General features: G+C 49.0%; 1 protein-coding gene across 4 annotated transcripts in view; it reads left to right on the top strand.

Moving 5' to 3' along the window:
* Positions 1 to 406: 406 nt before the first annotated feature.
* ARHGEF18 (Rho/Rac guanine nucleotide exchange factor 18) overlaps positions 407 to 18,547 on the top strand; it is a 77,964-nt gene continuing 59,823 nt past the window's right edge. Inside the window, exons 1-3 of one of the 4 annotated variants that reach the window (XM_089535887.1) lie at positions 579 to 586; positions 13,520 to 13,587; positions 15,012 to 15,075. Coding sequence is in view for 1 of the 4 variants with exons in the window: in XM_089535882.1 (XP_089392008.1) it covers positions 13,465 to 13,587; positions 15,012 to 15,075 (187 nt within the window). In the remaining 3 variants the exon portion in view is untranslated. Of the gene's footprint in view, positions 587 to 11,187; positions 11,306 to 13,343; positions 13,588 to 15,011; positions 15,076 to 18,547 lie in introns of those variants that run through there. The other 3 variants (XM_089535886.1, XM_089535882.1, XM_089535885.1) reach the window with 3 other exon arrangements.

Below are 18,547 nucleotides of genomic sequence, written 5' to 3'. Positions count from 1 at the left end.
TGGTATTCTTTATTTATAAACTTATCATTCAATGATTTATTAATATTGGTAAATATTATTATTTTAAAATTTCAAAATTTAGTATGGATTCCCCCCAAAAGAGAAAGTTTAAAATACCTTGTTTACATTTGCACTACAACTCCCAGCATTCCCGAGGCTGGGAGCTATACTCCAAACATGGTAGGCCAGGCCTAGGCCCGCTGCCATGGCAACCAAGCCTCGACCTGGCTAATCAGATACTCTCGCGATGTTTCGAAGCCGCGCGGGAAGAGGCGTTCTTTTAACGGAGGCGGGAGTTTTGAAAGGGCTGGTCTCGCGAGGGTTGACATGCTGCGGGAGGTAGCTGCGAGTTAGGGGGCGTGGCTTATGCGAGGCTTTGCGGTGAGTTGACGCCCCACCCCTGAGACGCCCCGACATCTCGCGAGATTTCTCCCAATACACCTTCACTGGCCTACCTGGCCAAGTTCCCGTGGGAATTAAGGAGATTTCGCGAGAAGGGGGCGAGGCTGGGCCGGGCGTCGCTGCATTTGGGGGACCGTCGCTGCCGCCGCCTTTTCTTTTTCTTAGAGAAGAGCCCTCCTTGCAGGTGAGGCAGGTTCTCCGGCCCTGTGACATTGCATGACGTCACAGCCCTCTTTGTGGGAGGCGGGGCTTCTTCAGAGAGACCCTCCTGGGCTTTAGGGCTCTGATTAGCATAGAATTTAAATATTTATATTAGATGCTTGCACTCTTGTTACTGTTTTTTCTTAATCTGAAAAACAGTCTTCCAGTCCTCATGCACCTACAATGAGGTGCTGCTGCTGGACTACAACTCCCAGCATCCCGTACGCTTGGAAGTGCCAGCTTGGGGCTCATGGGAGTTGTAGTCCAAGCAAGGCTGCAACCATTGCCCAGCCTTACTCAAGAGAGTAATTGGGGGGCCGCTCTTCCAAATATTTAGGGGCCTGAGTTCCCATCATCCCCTCCATTGTGGCCTGAAAACCTTGGGAGGCTGGTCCTTGGAGTTATTGGGGGGGGGCATTTTCTGAGAGCCCCTCCTGGCTGGTTGTGTGTGTATCTATTTAGCATATCATTTAAATTTATGTATATATATTCTGCCTGCCCACTTGCATGTTGTGTTGTTTGTTGTTGTGTGCCTTCGAGCCGTTTCTGACTCATGGCAACCCTGTCACAGGTTTTTTGGGGGGAACCAGATTTATTCCGAAGGGTTTTGCCATTACCTTTGCCTTCTTCCTCTGAGGCTGAGAGAATATGACTTGCCCAAGGTCCCCAGAGGGTTTCCATGGCCGAGCCATAATTCGAACCCATGTATGCAGTGTCATAGGCCCAGATTTCAAACCACTCCGCCGGCTCTTGTGTATGTTGCTTATTTTACACGCATCCCTCTACATTTGCGACTTTGACTGTTGCGGCTTGGATGCTTCATGGATTTTATTAATACGTTCTCTCTAGGAATCTCTAGGTCCTCCAGGACAACTCTGTGGTCTACTTTAACTAAACATTGCCCTGAAAGATCTAGAGAGAACACTCTACTAGGCCTTTGTAGCTCCTCCAGTGCAGTTCTATGGCCAGTGTCTGTCGGACGTTGACCACAGAGTTGCCCTGGAGGACCTAGAGCTTCCTAGAGAGAACACTCTACTAGGCCTTTGTAGCTCCTCCAGTGCAGTTCTATGGCCAGTGTCTGTTGGACGTTGACCACAGAGCTGCCCTGGAGGACCTAGAGATTCCTAGAGAGAACACTCTACTAGGCCTTTGTAGCTCCTCCAGTGCAGTTCTATGGCCAGTGTCTGTCGGACGTTGGCCACAGAGTTGCCCTGGAGGACCTAGAGATTCCTAGAGAGAACATTCTGCTAGGCCTTTCTAGCTCCTCCAGCGCAGTTCTATGGCCAGCGTCTGTGGGATGTTGGCCACAGAGTTGCCCTGGAGGACCTAGAGATTCCTAGAGAGAACACTCTACTAGGCCTTTGTAGCTCCTCCAGCGCAGTTCTATGGCCAGCGTCTGTTGGATGTTGGCCACAGAGTTGCCCTGGAGGACCTAGAGATTCCTAGAGAGAACATTCTGCTAGGCCTTTGTAGCTCCTCCAGCGCAGTTCTATGGCCAGTGTCTGTCGGATGTTGGCCACAAAGTTGCCCTTTAGGACCTAGAGATTCCTAGAGAGGTGTCTTCTCTGTTACACTTTTCCATATTCCCGGGGGTTCTGTGCTCCAGACCCAGCAAATGCGGAGGGACAAGTCTATTTTATTTCTTCCAACCCCCCCAAAAAAACAACACCCAAGTCTCTAGCCTTGTGAGCCTAACGTTGGGTGTCGTGTGGCCTTCCTGCACATGACATGAGGTGTTCTGGTTTATTTTGTGGGATGTAAGCTCATATTTCCTGATTGTGGGTCCCCAGGCTTTGTGGAAGCCCAGTTCCTTAGGCAGTGTGGGCAAATGAGACCTTAGAGATGGGCAAATGGCTGCTGCAAGAAACCTGGACTGGCCAGTCTTCTCTTCCCTCCCATGGTCCCGTCCCAACGCCTGGCTTCTCCCTGTTTGGACTTGAGTTTGCAAGGAATTGTTGTTCTGGGTTGTTGGTGTGGTGAAAACCCAATTTTCTAGTCCTCGTGAACCGAAAATTGGGGGGAGGGTTAATTGGTGGAATTTTGGCAGCACTTAAGAGGCCATTCTGCTCTATGGGGTGCATGTGCAGAGGAGCTCTTGTGGCAAATGGCCCTCCAGACATTTTGGGCCTGTGACTCCCAACAGCCCCAGCTCGTGTTGAAGCATAAATGGGAGTTGCAGTACCAGCACCATCTGAGTCTAAATTCAGTTGTTACTCCCCAGCTTTGTCAGGCTTAGACCTGCTACATCAATGGAAAAGTTGGCTTTTTGAATTCTTGTTGATTCCCAGGGCCTGCTTTTAGCTGGGGACTGACTGCCATAGGACCATAAAGTTGCAAGGGAGCCCTATGGGCCACCCAGTCCAACCCCACTCCACCATCAGGAATACATAGAATCGGAAGGGACCCCAAGGGCCATCCAGTCCAGTCCCTTTCCACCATGCAGGAATACACAGAATCCTAGAATTAGAAGGGTCTCTCAAACTCCAACCTGGAAGACACAATCCAAGCACTTCCATTTGGATTTAGCTTGAGGCAAGGAGCCTACAGTTAACTCCAAGATGCTAAGGTCACTGGAGCTGGTTGCGGAGTATTTCAGCTTGCTTAATAGTGAGTAGGATGGATCCCAAATCTGATGTGATATGGGATGGCTGCCTAGCCTTTCCAGAAGCGTCTAGGCATGGCACTGCTTTTGCATGTCGGAAAACTGCACCAGCTTCATCCTCTCCTGTTTGGAAGGTATGAGATATAATGAAGTTGTGGAAAATTCTTTCTCTGCCAGGTCTTGAGCAAAGCTTGAGATGTTTTTTCCTCCTTGCTGGTCAAACCTCCCAGTCCCCAGCATCTGCAGTTTCTTTGTTTTTGAAAAGTCAGAGAACCTGTGGTTTGAGAAACATCTGAGACCCAGGGCTGAAGGGATGAGCAAAACCTATGTATGGAGATCTTGAGAGACCCTTCTCGCTGTCCCATCATCTTCATGGGTACATCTGGGGGAAAGATGGGAGGCAGGGACTTCTTGGTGGCTCCTCCTGGCTCTGGAACTCCCTTCCAAGGGAGGTTAGGTTCTCCCTCCATAGGCAAGAGAAGACATTTTTGTTTTAGAAGGTCTTTGACGCCTGACTGCTCCATAAAGACTGAGTCTTCTTATCGGGGATTCCAAAATTCGAAATATTTTGACATCCAAAATTGTCCGCATGGGTGGCTGAGATAATGACCCTTTTTTGATGCTTCAGTGTACACAAACGTTGTCTCATGTGCAAAATTATTTAAAATATCATGTATAAAGCTCCCTTCAGGGTTTGTGTAAAACGTGTATACCAGTAATTCCCAAACTCTGGTCTTCCAAGTGTTTTGGACTTCATCTCCCAGATTCCCTGACCAGTGGCCAAGATGGCTGTGGCTGAAGTCCAAAACAGCTGGCAGACAAAAGTTTGAGCACTACCGATGTATATGAAACGTGAATGAATTTTGCGTTTAGTCTAGGGTCTTATCTCTGAGAAATATCATTATTGTGATGTCCTGCCAGGACTATTTGAATCTCCCCCTGCATTTTCTTTTGTGTTGGTTTAGGCCATAGAATATTTTAGTGTAGGAAAGTTCATTGTATTAGTAGTGGGAGGAGCTGTAGGAGCCCTGCATTTTTCCAGGTTTGGTTTGCCCCTTCCCAGCATGCTCTCCCTTAGCTAGAGGCTTTTTAGTTTGGAGCAGTCTTTGCTGTGAGCAGGCAGAGAGCTGTCTTTTGGTGGCAAACAGGCCCAGACAGCCAGAAAGGGCATTTCTTACACCAGGGGTAGGCAACCTACGGCCCGCAAGCCGAATCCGGCCCAGTGAGGCCTTGGGACTGGCCCCAGCCCGGTCCTGCCACCGATTGCCACCGGGGCCTTTGGCCTCTCGCGCGAGGGGGCAATTGTTTATAGAAGCTCAGAAACATGCATTTACATTAACATTTTTTTAAAAAAATCATCAATTTTTTTTGTGTGTCCTCCATTTTTGTTAAAAGTGTCCTCCATTAGAAAATCTTGCCCTACATTTGTCCCGGTTTATTTATTTATTTTAAAATTATTTAATTATTTATTTTTTGCCTCCGGCCCCCCAGCTGTCTGAGGGACAGCAACCTGGCCCCCGGCTCAAAAAGCTTGCCTACACCTTTGCCATTTTAGTTACCAACAGCAAGTGAATAAAGGAACTCAGGAGCTGAAAGACCCTGCACCAGCTCCATTGAGAGAGGAGAGCAAACCAGCATCAGACCCAGAAAGATGACACCCTGAAGATTGCTGAAAGTCTGTAAAGTATCTTTTATTTCAAATTATTTAGAGCTGGGGAGGAGAAAACTCTTTATTTTTGTTCTTTATATTAAACTTCCCCCTTTTTGAACTTTACACTCAGCTTCAGAGCCTTTTTGGGTAGAAGAGTTTGATCTCACCAGGGTACCGGTCTGCCACCACCTTTAGTTGGGTGTGTCTTCACAATTATGTATATGCAAATATTCCACAATCTGAAAAAATCTGAAATCCAAAACACTTCTGATCCCAAGAATTTCGTATAAGGGAAACTCAACCTATAATGTGCTGTATTGTCTATATTCACTCTTTTTCTTCTAATGGTCTTGCTTTACTTGCCTGAAGGAGCCCTGGTGGCACAGTGGGTAAATGCCTGTACTGCAGCCATTCACTCGAAACCACAAGGTTGCGAGTTCAAGACCAGCAAAAGGGCCCAAGCTCGACTCAGGCTTGCATCCTTCCGAGGTCGCTAAAATGAGTACCCAGACTGTTGGGGGCAAATTAGCTTACTTGCTAATTAGCTTACTTGCTGTTCACCGCTATGATCTTTGGAATAGCGGTATATAAATAAAACAAATTATTATTATTATTATTATTTAACTTTATTGATAGTTTAATTATATTTTGAACATCTGTGTGTGTGACATAATTTTTTTAGCTCTATGGATTTTGTAAGCCGCTTTGAAACCCAGAAAGAAAAGGCAGGATATAAATAGCATCACCACAAACGTTAGACTTCAAGCTAAAAATGAGTCAGTAGTGTGATGTGGTGACTAAAAAAGCCAATGCAACCCCAGACTTTATCAAAAGGAATATAATGTCCAGGTCAAGAAAGTCATAGTGCTGTTCTATTCAGCTTTAGCAAGGCCTCATCTGGAGGAATCTTATCTCTAATTCTGGGCATGACATAGTTCAAGAAGGTAAGGAGGTAAGTATAAGCCAGCAAATGCCATTTTGGGCTGCTTCAAGAGGAGTATTGTGCCCAAGTCAATGATAGTAGAAAAGCCGCTTTATTCTTCTTTGTTCAGGCCTCACATGTAGCCCTGTGTCCAGTTCTGTGTCCAAAATCTGTGGATTTTTGTATCCACAGGGGTCCTGGAATCAAACCCCAGTGGATACCAAGGGCCTAGTGTACATTGTGCATTTTTAAAATATTTAGTATATAATTATTATCAAATCTCTACACACTCATCGTTAATGGGGAATCCACAGTTAAATGTATTCCCGTGGGATATCTATCCAGTCTAAGTTTAAAGACCACCATAGAAAGGAATCCACTACCCTCCAAGATAATCTGTCCCACTGTCAAACAGTTAGATGTTACTATCCTTAAGGTGGAATCTCTTTTCTTGTCATTTCAACCCATTGCTCCATGTACTCCTCTCTGGAGCAGCAGAAAACAAGCTTCCTCCATTTTCTACAAGGCATCCCTTATGCCAGGGGTCGGCAACCCCCGGCCTGCGGGCCGGATGCGGCCCGCGGAGGCGGCAGGACCGGCCCCAGCCCGGTCCTGCCGCCGCCGCCGCCTCCTCTGCCCCAGGCCTCACGGCCCTCCTCCTCCACTGTGCGGAGGAGGAAGAGGAGGGCGGCGCGGCCTGGGGCAGAGGAGGCAAAGGGGGAAGCCCTGCACCGCCTTCCCTGCCTCCCCGCGTGGGCCCGCGCTGCCTTCCCTGCCTCCCTGCGTGGGCCTGTGCCGCCCACCTCCTTCTCCTCTGCCTCCTCCGTCCCGCCCCCAGGCCGTGCGGCGCACGGAGGAGGGAGGAGGAGGAGGAAGAGGAGGAGTAGGGAAGAGGAGAAGGAAGAGGAGGAGGAAGAGGAGGAGGAGGAGAAGAAGAGGAGGAAGAGGAGGAGGGGGAGCAGAAGAAGGAGGAGGAGGGGGAAGAGAAGAAGGAAGAGGAGGAGGAGGGAGAGCAGAAGGAGGAGGAGAAAGAGGAGGAGGGGGGAAGAGGAGGAGGAAGAGGAGGAGGGGGAGCAGAAGGAAGAGGAGGAGGAGGGGGGAAGAGAAAAGAAGAGGAGGAGGAGGGAGAGCAGAAGGAGGAGGAAAAAGAGGAGGAGGGGGGAAGAGAAGGAGGAGGAGGAGGAGGGGGAGCAGAAGGAAGAGGAGGAGGAGGGGGGAAGAGAAGAAGGAAGAGGAGGAAGGGGAGCAGAAGAAGGAGGAGGAGGAAGGAAGAGGTGGTGAGTGGCCAGAGGCCTCAAGGTTTTTTTAAATTTTATTTTGGGTGCTTTTAATGCTAACAAGTCTCCCTTGCTTTGACAGTGATAGTGTGGTGATGATGATGATGATGATGATGATGATGATGATGATGATGATGATATGAGTCAGCTTGAGAGGCATACAGGCACTGTTTCTTAAGCTGAGAGAGTGTCACCTTCCAAAGTGTGTTTTGGGTGCTTTTAATGCTAACAAGTCTCCCTTGTTTTGACAGTGATAGTGTGGTGGTGGTGGTGATGATGATGATATGAGTCAGCTTGAGAGGCATGAACGCATTTTTTCAGAAGCCAAGAGAGTGTGACTTTCCAAAGTGCCTTTTCTGTGTCTTTTTGGTTCTTTAATGGTGATATTGATATCAGAAAGCCTCTGAGGCAAGGCCAATGTAAATTGCTGTGATTTTTACAAACTCATGCGCAGTGAAGAAAAACCAAAGTCCCTTGACCAAGTACACACTTTTGAGAAGTACACTTGGTGCAAGAACGGTGAAACCACCTTGACATGTTCAATATGCATAGCCATGTTAAACCATGCTAAGTGTTAAACCCAAGGGGTTTGGTTATGGAATAACCCTCTGAAATATGCAAGAGGCCATTGTAAGTAAAGCCATGTGAAATGCACAAATGTGCTGTTGTGTGTGTTTTGGAATGCAGGTTGGGGGTGTTTGACCAGAAAGGGACCGAGGAGGAGAGGGCGGGCACACGCCTCCTCCTCCCCACGGGGCTTCGGTGGAAGCTCCGCCCCCGGCATGTGGCCCTGCTCCCGGAGGGTGTAAAGCTCCACCCCCCCGGCTTCTGCCCCCCCCGAGTTGTCTGAGGGACAGCAACCCGGCCCCTGGCTCAAAAAGGTTGCCTACTCCTGCCTTATGCTATTTAAAAATGGCTATTATGTCCCCTCTCTATCTTTTCCTCTCCAAGCTCCCAGCTCTCTCAGCCATTCTTCTGAAGACTTTTGGTTTTCAGACCTTTGATCATCTTGGTCATCTCATCCTTGTCTCTTCTCACCACGAGAGGAAATATGCATAGCAATTCTGCCACATTAGAATAATAGAATTGTAGGGTTGGAAGAGACCACAAGGGCCATCCAGTCCAACCCCCTGCCATGCAGGAACTCTCAATCAAAGCATCCCTGACAGATGGCCATCCAGCCTATGCTTAAAGACCTCCAAAGAAGGAGACTCCACCACACTCTGAGGAAGGAGTGTGTTCCACTGTCGAACAGGCCTTACTGTCAGGAGGTTCCTTCTAATGTTGAGGTGGAATCTCTTTTCCTGCAGCTTGCATCCATTGCTCCAGGTCCTGTTCTCTGGAGCATCAGAAAACAAGCTTGCTCCCTCATCAATGTGACATCCCTTCAAATATTTAAACAGGGCTATCATATCACCTCTTAACCTTCTTTTCTCCAGGCTAAACATCCCCAGCTCCCTAAGTCGTCCTCATAGGACATAGACCCCTCACCATTTTAGTCGCCCTCCTTTGGACACGCTCCAGTTTCTCAATGTCCTTTTTGAATTGTGGTGCCCAGAAGTGTTGGCCTCCCCCTTGAGTTCATTCAGAGTGAACTTTCTTGCATCCGGTTTCAGGTAAAATTGTACGATAGATGAGCCATGATGGTGGTTTCAGTAGGTGTCAGGTATGGTGGACAGTTTTGAATTTTTAAAATTGTTATTGGAAATATGAACAAATTAGAATGGAAGAATGAGTGTGTCCACTGCACCCACAGCTCAAGAGCTGGGCGAGGGCTGTGGACAGCCAGAGTATTGCCCAGCAGAGATTGGAGAAGCTGCTTATATATTCATACACTTGTGGTGCCTGAGATGATTTTGGTCCCAGACGTCAGAAAATCTAAGAATTTTGAACCAGGAAGGGAGCAGGGCTCTCATTTGGGTGGCAAAAAAGAAAGAAAGAAAAAAGAAACAAGGGAAAAAATCCCTCAGTTTAGGAAGCTTTCTGTTTTGGTTGACAGCTCCTAGAATTTGGGACTGTTGGGTTATCACCCAAAAGAGTAACCTTTCTAAGGAATGTACCCTAATCCTGTGAAGGTGGGGAAGAAGCATAGATACAGAGACCCCCAAGCACTACCTTTGCAGGGAAAGGGATGGGAATCTCCTGGCTGGAGAGGCCAGCAAAGAAGCCCAGCGTAGTGTGAAGGCACTCCTTTGGTTCTTTTTTTGGGCACCTTTTCAGCAGCTGCTTCTATCTGCTGCCTATTCTTTTTCACATTAATAATAATAATAATAATGTTTTATTTATAGACCGCTATTCCGCGATGATCATAGCGGTGTACAGTAAAATCGTAATACAATACAAAATACAGTTAAAGGAGGGAGAAGTCTCTTCCTTCAGGCAGTCCCCGATGTTGCTGGGTCTGCCTGATCTCTCCCTCTGAGGCCGAGATGACAGTTGAGGAGGGAGGGGCCTCTTCCTTCAGGCAGTCCCTGATGTTGCTGCGTCTGCCTGATGGCTCCCTCTGAGGCCGAGATGACAGTTGAGGAGGGAGGGGCCTCTTCCTTCAGGCAGTCCCCGATGTTGCTGGGTCTGCCTGATCTCTCCCTCTGAGGCCGAGATGACAGTTGAGGAGGGAGGGGCCTCTTCCTTCAGGCAGTCCAAGATGTTGCTGGGTCTGCCTGATGGCTCCCTCTGAGGCCGAGATGACAGTTGAGGAGGGAGGGGCCTCTTCTTTCAGGCAGTCCAAGATGTTGCTGGGTCTGCCTGATCTCTCCCTCTGAGGCCGAGATGACAGTTGAGGAGGGAGGGGCCTCTTCCTTCAGGCAGTCCAAGATGTTGCTGGGTCTGCCTGATCTCTCCCTCTGAGGCCGAGATGACAGTTGGGGAGGGAGGGGCCTCTTCCTTCAGGCAGTCCCTGATGTTGCTGGGTCTGCCTGATCTCTCCCTCTGAGGCCGAGATGACAGTTGAGGAGGGAGGGGCCTCTTCCTTCAGGCAGTCCAAGATGTTGCTGGGTCTGCCTGATCTCTCCCTCTGAGGCCGAGATGACAGTTGAGGAGGGAGGGGCCTCTTCCTTCAGGCAGTCCCTGATGTTGCTGGTCTGCCTGATGGCTCCCTCTGAGGCCGAGATGACAGTTGAGGAGGGAGGGGCCTCTTCCTTCAGGCAGTCCCTGATGTTGCTGGTCTGCCTCATGGCTCCCTCTGAGGCCGAGATGACAGTTGAGGAGGGAGGGGCCTCTTCCTTCAGGCTGTCCCTGATGTTGCTGGGTCTGCCTGATGGCTCCCTCTGAGGCCAAGATGACAGTTGAGGAGGGAGGGGCCTCTTCCTTCAGGCAGTCCCTGATGTTGCTGGGTCTGCCTGATCTCTCCCTCTGAGGCCGAGATGACAGTTGAGGAGGGAGGGGCCTCTTCCTTCAGGCAGTCCGTGATGTTGCTGGGTCTGCCTGATGGCTCCCTCTGAGGCCGAGATGACAGTTGAGGAGGGAGGGGCCTCTTCCTTCAGGCAGTCCCTGATGTTGCTGGGTCTGCCTGATGGCTCCCTCTGAGGCCAAGATGACAGTTGAGGAGGGAGGAGCCTGTTCCTTCAGGCAGTCCCTGATGTTGCTGGGTCTGCCTGATGACTCCCTCTTCATTGTTGTTCATCAGGCCGGCAAAGATGACTTTCCATGGATGCTCAAGCCCCATTAAATATAATGGTATAGTAAAATAGTGTCTCTTATAGAATATGGCAAAATCAAGGTTTACTTTTTCGAATTCATATATTTTAAAAATATTTTCAAGCTGTGGATGGTTAAATCCATGGATGAAGAATCTGTGGATATGGAGGGCCAACCGTGTAGGATTTTTATCCCCTCCGGCAAGGGATGGCTTTTCCCCTGCTGGCTCCACTGTGGGCCAGTGCCAGGCCTTTTGGTTCAGCCGGCTGCTTGGCCTCACCTTTTAGGCATCCATTGCTAGTCCTCTTTAGTACTAAGCGTTTTGGGGATTCAAGAGGATCAGAACCAACCCATTCCCTGTGCCTGCTTGTAGCCGAAACCTATCCCTGAAGATGAATGTGAGAGAAGTGGTGCTTTGAGGCAGGATGGGTTGGTTTCTGCTTTTTCGGTGTTTCTGCTTCCTAGATGCTCTGAATACCTTTCAGGGTGAGGTCATGCCTCTGCCTTGGAGTTCCTGCTCTCTCCTCCTCTGCTCCCTTTCAAACTTGTTCAGACTACCTGCGGCGGCTGGTTTGGGTCAGAACGTGTTCAAGCCAGAGAAGAGAAGTCAAAAGGTGAGGATAGCACTCTGTCAGGAAAAAGGAACTGTCATAGGAATTGGGCAGGGACGTAGCTAGGATTTTAGGAAGGGGGGGGGTTCCAGACTAAGTGCTTCCATTATAATGGGGCTTGAGTATGGCACCGCAGCAGCACACACCATTCATTTTCTAATGGAAGGGGGGGTCCAGACCACAAGAACCCCCCCCCCCCCTTGGCTACGTCCCTGAATTGGGAGAAATGAAGTGAATCCCCCGTGGCGATGTTGGAGGGCCCCAACTGCAAGCCTCTCCACTACAAGTTTGGGGGGGGGGTTTAACGTTTATTTTGGTACTAAAAATATCCTCACAGGGTCCTGAAAGGTGTGAATTGGAGGACTATTTTGTTGTGTTTTTGGCCCATGGCCCTGGAGACCAGGAAGTAAACCTAAAGGTCCTCTGGGTTTGGCAACTCAGAGGGTGAGGTGTGCCCTTGCCAGTTTCTCAGCCACTGTTTGTGGAGCATTGCGGGGTGTGGGTTTGTAATGGGGGCTTGCAGTCTATAGCTTGCTGTCAGGGGAAGGGGCAGGAGGGAAGCTAAAGTGTTTGTGTGTTTGGGGGGTGGGGTGGCAGACTGGGCGTGCTGCTGGGAGTGGTGGTTGAAAAGGCTGGCAAAATCTTTGAGACTGAAATCATGTAACTTCTGGGGATTTGCATTTATGATCATTAGCACGATCCCAAAAGCCTATTTCTTAAGCCAGATAAGACCCCATATGTAAGGATTTTTGAGGCGCTGGAGCTCAGGGTCCCAGGAAATAACATCTCCAGCATGCTTATAGTTGCAAGGGGGGTGTCTCTTCAGTGGCCTGTTCCCTTTGTGCCTTGGCATAGGGAGGGCACTGTGGATGTCACTGCCCAGTCTGGGATGCTCATTTGCTGAAAAGATGGGTTTGGGTGGCATCATCAGTAGTTGTGATGACGGAGCTCCATCATCATCTCGGTCAGTTTGCCCCAGGAAAGGAAGCAGCTCTCTTTTCTTGGAGTGAGCAGGCACTGATTTTTGTGTTTTGGCTGTGTATCTGGGGTGCCACCCTCACATCCTAAATTGCTGTTGCTTCTCCTCCTGCTGTGAACTCAAGGAAAACCAACTCTTGTTGTCCTCCCACTTCCAAATCACTGGGTGCAAGTGACCAGGGAAATGTGCCTTCTCTTTTAAGCGAGCACAGGGCTCTGAACACCTGAGCTGTCGTATTCTTCTTCTCAAGGTTGGCTTGTATGTGTTTAAAAACAATAATGTGACCTTTTTCATGGCAGCCCCCATTCCCCGACCCCTCCCCCCAAAAAACCTGGTGTGCTGTCCAAAGTCACTGTTCTTGCCAGGTTCTCGCTGGCTGCTGTGGGGTGGCAGAGGGGTGTTAAAGCAAGCCCTACCCTGGCTCATCTTCACCCTTTGGCCCGCTCGGCCTGTTTGTGGTAAGGACATGGCGTGCGGATATCCTGGGGTGTGAGAGAGGCCGTTTGCTCTGTTGTTGGGCTGCATCTTATGTGAATTATATAATGTGGTTCTGTTTTTTTCTGGAAAAACAGCAGCTCTTGAAGCCTGGCACTGCAACATCTCTCTTCAAGGGAGGGTCAGCTTGCAGGGCCCAGATTATTCCCCCATGAAGCTGCTGGAGGATTAGCCCTCGGTGCAGCAGTTGGAAGTGCCCCCTTTTTTCAAAAATGATTGTCATGGAGGAAGTTGTGGGCAGAACCAGTCAGGAAATGCTGCTGCCCTTCGTCATAGAGTGATAGAGTTGGAAGAGACCTGAAAAGCCATCAGGTCAAACTCTCTGACATACAGGAATGCCCAGTGGAGCACAGTTATTTGCTTGAGTCACTTTTCTGTACTCAGTGACAGCAAGGTAGCAAGTCTGGCTCTTTGCTTTCCCACTTACAACAACCCTGTGAAGTAGATCAGGCTTAGATTCCCCCCCCCCCCCCCAAAAAAAAAAACTAGTTCAACCTCATAGTGGCTAGGGTCTTTTGAACCTGAGTCTTGTGTGTCCTGCTCTAGCCCTCTAACCATTATACTTAGCTTTGCATGGCTATTGTGGCGCGTTTGCTCTTTCTCTGTGTGCCCTGTAAGGGCAGGTTGGTTTGGCATCCTAATGGCCATCTAGAACTGCTGTCAGGTTTCCATAAGAGCACAGAGAAGCATGCATGCGTGGGGAAGTCTGCATCTCCTTTTTTTTCTTCTTCTTCCTCCTCAAGACTGCGCAGTCAATGTCCACAAAAGCTGCAAGAACCTCCTGCCTGCATGCACCAGCACCAGACTCAAGGTAGGCTTTACCTCTGCTTCTTGGTGGGTTCCTTGAGCAGTGAGTTGGGTGTGGAGAAAAGCCCACTGCTGTGAAAACGGGGTTGAGTATCTTCAGAGCTGGAACAGCCTAGCAGATCATGCAACATCCCCACCCCCCCCCACCCCACCTCCAGGAGGTAGGCCAGTCAGCATGTTTGGGAAACCCCATTCAGCCTCAGGGGCCAAACTGGATTTCAGAGATCCTCTTGGGCACCCTATTCTTGGGTGGATGACATTGAAGCCAGAAGAGGTGGCACCCAAACGACCAAGATGTTTTCCTCTCGTGATAGGACTCTAAAAAGGAAAGGGAAAAGCATCCAGATGCTGGCATATGAAGAGGGAGTAGCCATCTGAGAAGGCCCAGGAGGGCCAGATTGGGAGCCAAGAAGGGCCAGGTTCACTTCTGCCTTCTTCTTGGGCCCTCAGGTCGTTTCTGACTTATGGCAACTCTTAAGGCCAACCTATCATGGGGTTTTCTTGGCAAGCTTCTTTAGAGGGGTTTGCCATTGGCATCCTCTTCTGCCTTAGGAGAAGGCAAAGACAGACTATGATTTGGGGGTGAGGTTCTCTCCATTTATCCACTGGAAATGGAGTTTTATCTGGCTACATTTTAAATAGGGACCAATCCTAGGGGTCTCTCTATTGCCACATATTGGTCCATCTGGTCTAGCACCATCTCTTTTGAACCATAGTGGTTCTTTGGTGTGAGTAGGGGGTTAGGGAGAGGGCCAACTCTTCTCCCCACCCCCATTCCCTGATCCCTGAGTTACTGAGGACTGAACCAGCATCCAGCCTTTCTCTTGAACCATGGTTCCTTCTGTGCACGGCACTGAGCTAAGCCAGATGGGGTGGCCTGGTTTATCCACAAAACCGCAAGGGGGCTCATGTCCAGAATACCCTGGACCTTGGCTGCTGACCACTCTCAACTATGTTTTTGGAGGCTCTGGCCCTCCAGAAGTGTTGAACCCAGCCGTTTACCATTAGCCAAGAGGAGTGGGGATTTTGAGAGTTAAGTCTAGAACATCTGGATTGTCCCATTCTCCCTCTACCCTGCCACCTCCACATCCATAAATGAACATTTCCTGTTCCTTGGATAAATAGACATGTTAAACAGGCTGCAAACCAAGTGGAAAGTCTTGTGATAGGGAGCGTTTGGTGGTCCCAGTCTAACCTCTGGCTGCCTCCTGTGAAGGGTGGGTTTGCAAGTTTGGTGCTAGCACATGGGTTGTGTTTGGATCAGGGAGCTGAGAGCCTTTACCTGCTAGGCAGGTGGGAATGCAAGCCCTCAGGACCTGATTTGAAGGCTTTGGGTCTGCAGAAATAAATTCACGTGTTGCTGTTCTGTTGGAGGATGGGTCCCTTCCAACCTAGCAACACCCTGATGTCTTCTCCTTTTCTTTGTAGCAAAAGGATTTGCAGTTCTGGCCTGCAGGCTCCCTTGTTAATTCTCTCCAGGGTCCCATTTCAGGTTGGTATGGAAGATTTCCATGTCTCTCCTTTCACCTTTGCATGCCATCTACCCACCCATCCAACTGGCCACCTTCTCCTAAATAGCTGGCAGAGGAGTGGAAGATTGAAGTGCAGGTCTCCTTTCCTCTCAGGGGAATGGTCTAGAACATTCTTGTAACTGCCTTTCCCCTTGTCTTTCATATTTTTATTCTGCTTTCTTCCACCTTGTTGTGAAACCTCAGGGGGAAAAGGCTGAGGGAGGGGGAAGAGAGGAGAAATCACAGAGCAGGGGGGAATCAATAAGTTGGTTTCACATTGATTTCTATTCTGCAGCTGTGAAAATGGGGAATATATATATTCCCTTGCTATTGTTAAACCGTGCCTCTAGACAGAGCTTCTTCTGCCCTAGTCCTCTTCAAAAAGGAGTTGTTTCAAGAGAACAGCTAAGGAGGAGACAAGATGCTGCCATTTGGTTGGGCAACAGTGTTTCCTGCTTTGAGTTGAGAGGGCAGTGGACTCCTGATTTGAAGACCACTCACCTTTCCTCACCAGTGGTGTGAAGATCAGTTTCTTATCCCTGGACAGTCAGAAACACCAAAAAATGTAAAACCCAGCAAAGCTGGAATGGGCTGCAAGTCCACTTCTGCTTTGGAAAAACTGGTAGGATCACAGGATTGGGAAGGACTGCCAAAGCCAAGTAGTTCAGCCCCTGCCATGCAGGAATCCACGTGAGTCATCCATGCTTACTGAAAATATCCAAGTGAAAGCGAGTCCACCCCCATCTGAAAGAGCCTGCTCTGCTGTTGAACAGCTCTTGCTATTGAGATGTTCTCCCTAAAGTTTCCTAGTTATACTTTTTAGAGGGTTCAGTAGTGCAGGATGGGGTCCTTGCTACCTTTTAAAAAGTGAATTGCAGCTCCTGGAGGCTCTCTCTGCCCCCTTGCTCCGTGCACAAAGTAGTGGTTGTGAGACCTGGCATGCAGTAGGGAAATGCAGATCAGCTGTCCTCCCAGGGGCCCTTCTAGATTTCTTTCAGACTTTGGCCCTTCCTCTTAGGGTTCCCCCCCCCCCCCCCCTTGTCTTGGAGTCTTTTCATTTCTGCAGCAGACGGGCTGCTGTTCTGTACTGATGTAGTGTGGGACTTTTTTGAGAAAGAAAGGTGAAATGGATTGTGTTTCAGCCAGGATCCAGACAATCCTTTCCCAAGCCTGAGTGCCTCTGAGCTCAGTGAGGGCTTACTCCCAAGCATAAGGGGAGCTCTGGAGTCTCAGACCAAATGAGGCCAGGCTTATTCAGAAAGGGCAGAATCTAGGAGCAGAAGGTGAGCGTGTGTGCCTCCTCCGGGAGGGCTCCATTCATGATTTTAACATGTGGGCAGGCTGAGGAGATCTTTGACCTTTCTCTCCATCCCACAGAGGACAGGTTTTCATGGCTTCCAGAGCCAAGCCCATCTCTCTGCCTCCACAAACCTTGTGAAGCTAAAAAAAGAAGCAAGGAAAGGGGGAGGTGGGTTGAGGAAATGGGGAAAAAACTTTCTCTCTGCCCTGTGGTTGAAACAGCTCTGTGATACAAGGTCTGGTCTGTGGCAAGAGGATCAATAGTTCTCAGCGGTGTGCAGACTGTGCTAATTGAACTCAGAAAACTGCTCTGAACCCCTTTGCAGGGCGCCTTGAAAGTTGGGAGGGAATAGGGCCAAGGGAGGGGTGGGAGGGCCAGTGCTGAGGAGGAGGAGGAGGAGGATTTCTTCTTTGGCTGCAAGCCTTTGCAGCAATGCAGGGTGTTTCATTAAAATTGTTCTGTAGTTGGCGTTAAGGTCAGGTTTTGCTGGAAAATTTTGCCTGGTAAAGTGGTTTGGCAATTGAAATCTTGCTCTCCTGAATCAGTGGGGTGGGGGGCTGTTCATAAATGCAGATGGGTGGTAGGTGTGTGTGTGTGTGTGTGTGTGTGTGTAGAGAGAGAGAGAGAGATTTCTTTTTATATAAATTTTAACTATGTATGTTTTTCCCCCTTTTCTCTTGAATTCTTTGAAATGATCAGGGGACTTATTCAATAAAGATGTATGATGTAGGGGTAAGATCCAGAAGGGAAAACTGAAGTGGGGAGGGAGGGCCAATTGGCAACCCCCTCCGCCGGCTGCTCAGATAGTCTTCCTGTGCAGGGATCCTTGCCCTGGAGTAAAAGGGCCCACAACCACCCGGATGGACTATTCTGCCAACTAGGTGCTTCCTCTGGGGTGTCTTCCCATAGCTTTCCTTCCCCCCCTCCCTACACAGAGCTGTAGGACACATCTTTTGCAGTTTGTGGTCAGTTTTCCCTTTTCACTTGGGCATTTGTGCTGGAGATTCCTTTCTTCATGGACTATATAGAGGGTCCTCTATTGGCTTGCTTGCAGAAGGAGCATCCTCTCCTGCATTCCTTCAAACTATGAATGATTAAGATTGGGCAACCTTGGGTGCCAACGGGTTTTCAGTTGGTTGGTGAAAGTAAGAGATACATTTTTGGGTGATTGAAATTGCTATTTTGGCAAATGGATTGATGAGTGAAATCTCAAACCTAGGGCAGCCCCATTACACCTGCCCTGGCAGAAGGAAGTGAGGATTAGCTTTGCCTTGGGCAGGGTATTGAAGGCAGGCAGGGGGGTGGTCTGGTGCCCTTGGGCATGATGCTTTTGTGATAATGAAGAGCACTGCCTGCCTTGGCAGGTCCGAAGTTTTATGGGCCAGGAACCCACTTTGGTTTGCTCATCTCTCTCCCCATCACACGTGTGCCAACATGTATAGGAAATGGAAATCACCAAAAAGGAATTGAAAGAAATAGCGAGTCTGTGTAGGGGTAAAGTCAGAAAGGCTAAAGCACAGAATGAACTCAGGCTTGCTAGAGAGGTTAAGAACAACAAAAAAGGCTTCTTTGGATATGTCCGCAGCAAAAGGAAGAAGAAGGAAATGGTAGAGCCACTGCGTGCAGAAGATGGCAAAATGCTAACAGAAGACAGAGAAAAGGCATCAACACCTTCTTTGCCTCAGTCTTCTCAGAAAAGGAAAAGGGAGCTCAACCTGAGGATAATGGAGCAGAGGACATAAAAGAGGAGTTTCAGCACAGAATAAGTAAAGAGATAGTACAGGAATACCCTGTTAATCTAAATGAATTTAAGTCTCCAGGACCAGATGAACTACATCCAAGAGCATTAAAAGAACTGGCAAATGTAATATCGGAGCCATTGGCAATAATAGTCTTTGAGAACTCCTGGAGAACAGGAGAAGTCCCAGCAGACTGGAGGAGGGCCAGCGTTGTCCCCATCTTCAAAAAGGGGAAAAAGAGGATCCCAACAATTATCGTCCAGTTAGTCTGACATCAATCCCAGGAAAGATTCTGGAGCAGATCATTAAATAGAGAGTCTGTGAACATCTAGATGGCAATTCCATAAACACAAAAAGTCAACATGGGTTTCAGAGAAAGAAGTCATGCCAGACAAATCTAATCTGGAACGGCCT

Source organism: Sceloporus occidentalis, unplaced genomic scaffold, assembly GCF_023333645.1.
Source record: "Sceloporus occidentalis isolate IW3139 unplaced genomic scaffold, rSceOcc1.0.p SCAF_8, whole genome shotgun sequence".
In the NCBI taxonomy this organism is placed as follows: Eukaryota; Metazoa; Chordata; class Lepidosauria; order Squamata; family Phrynosomatidae; genus Sceloporus; species Sceloporus occidentalis.
This window is presented reverse-complemented; position numbering and strand designations above follow the sequence as displayed.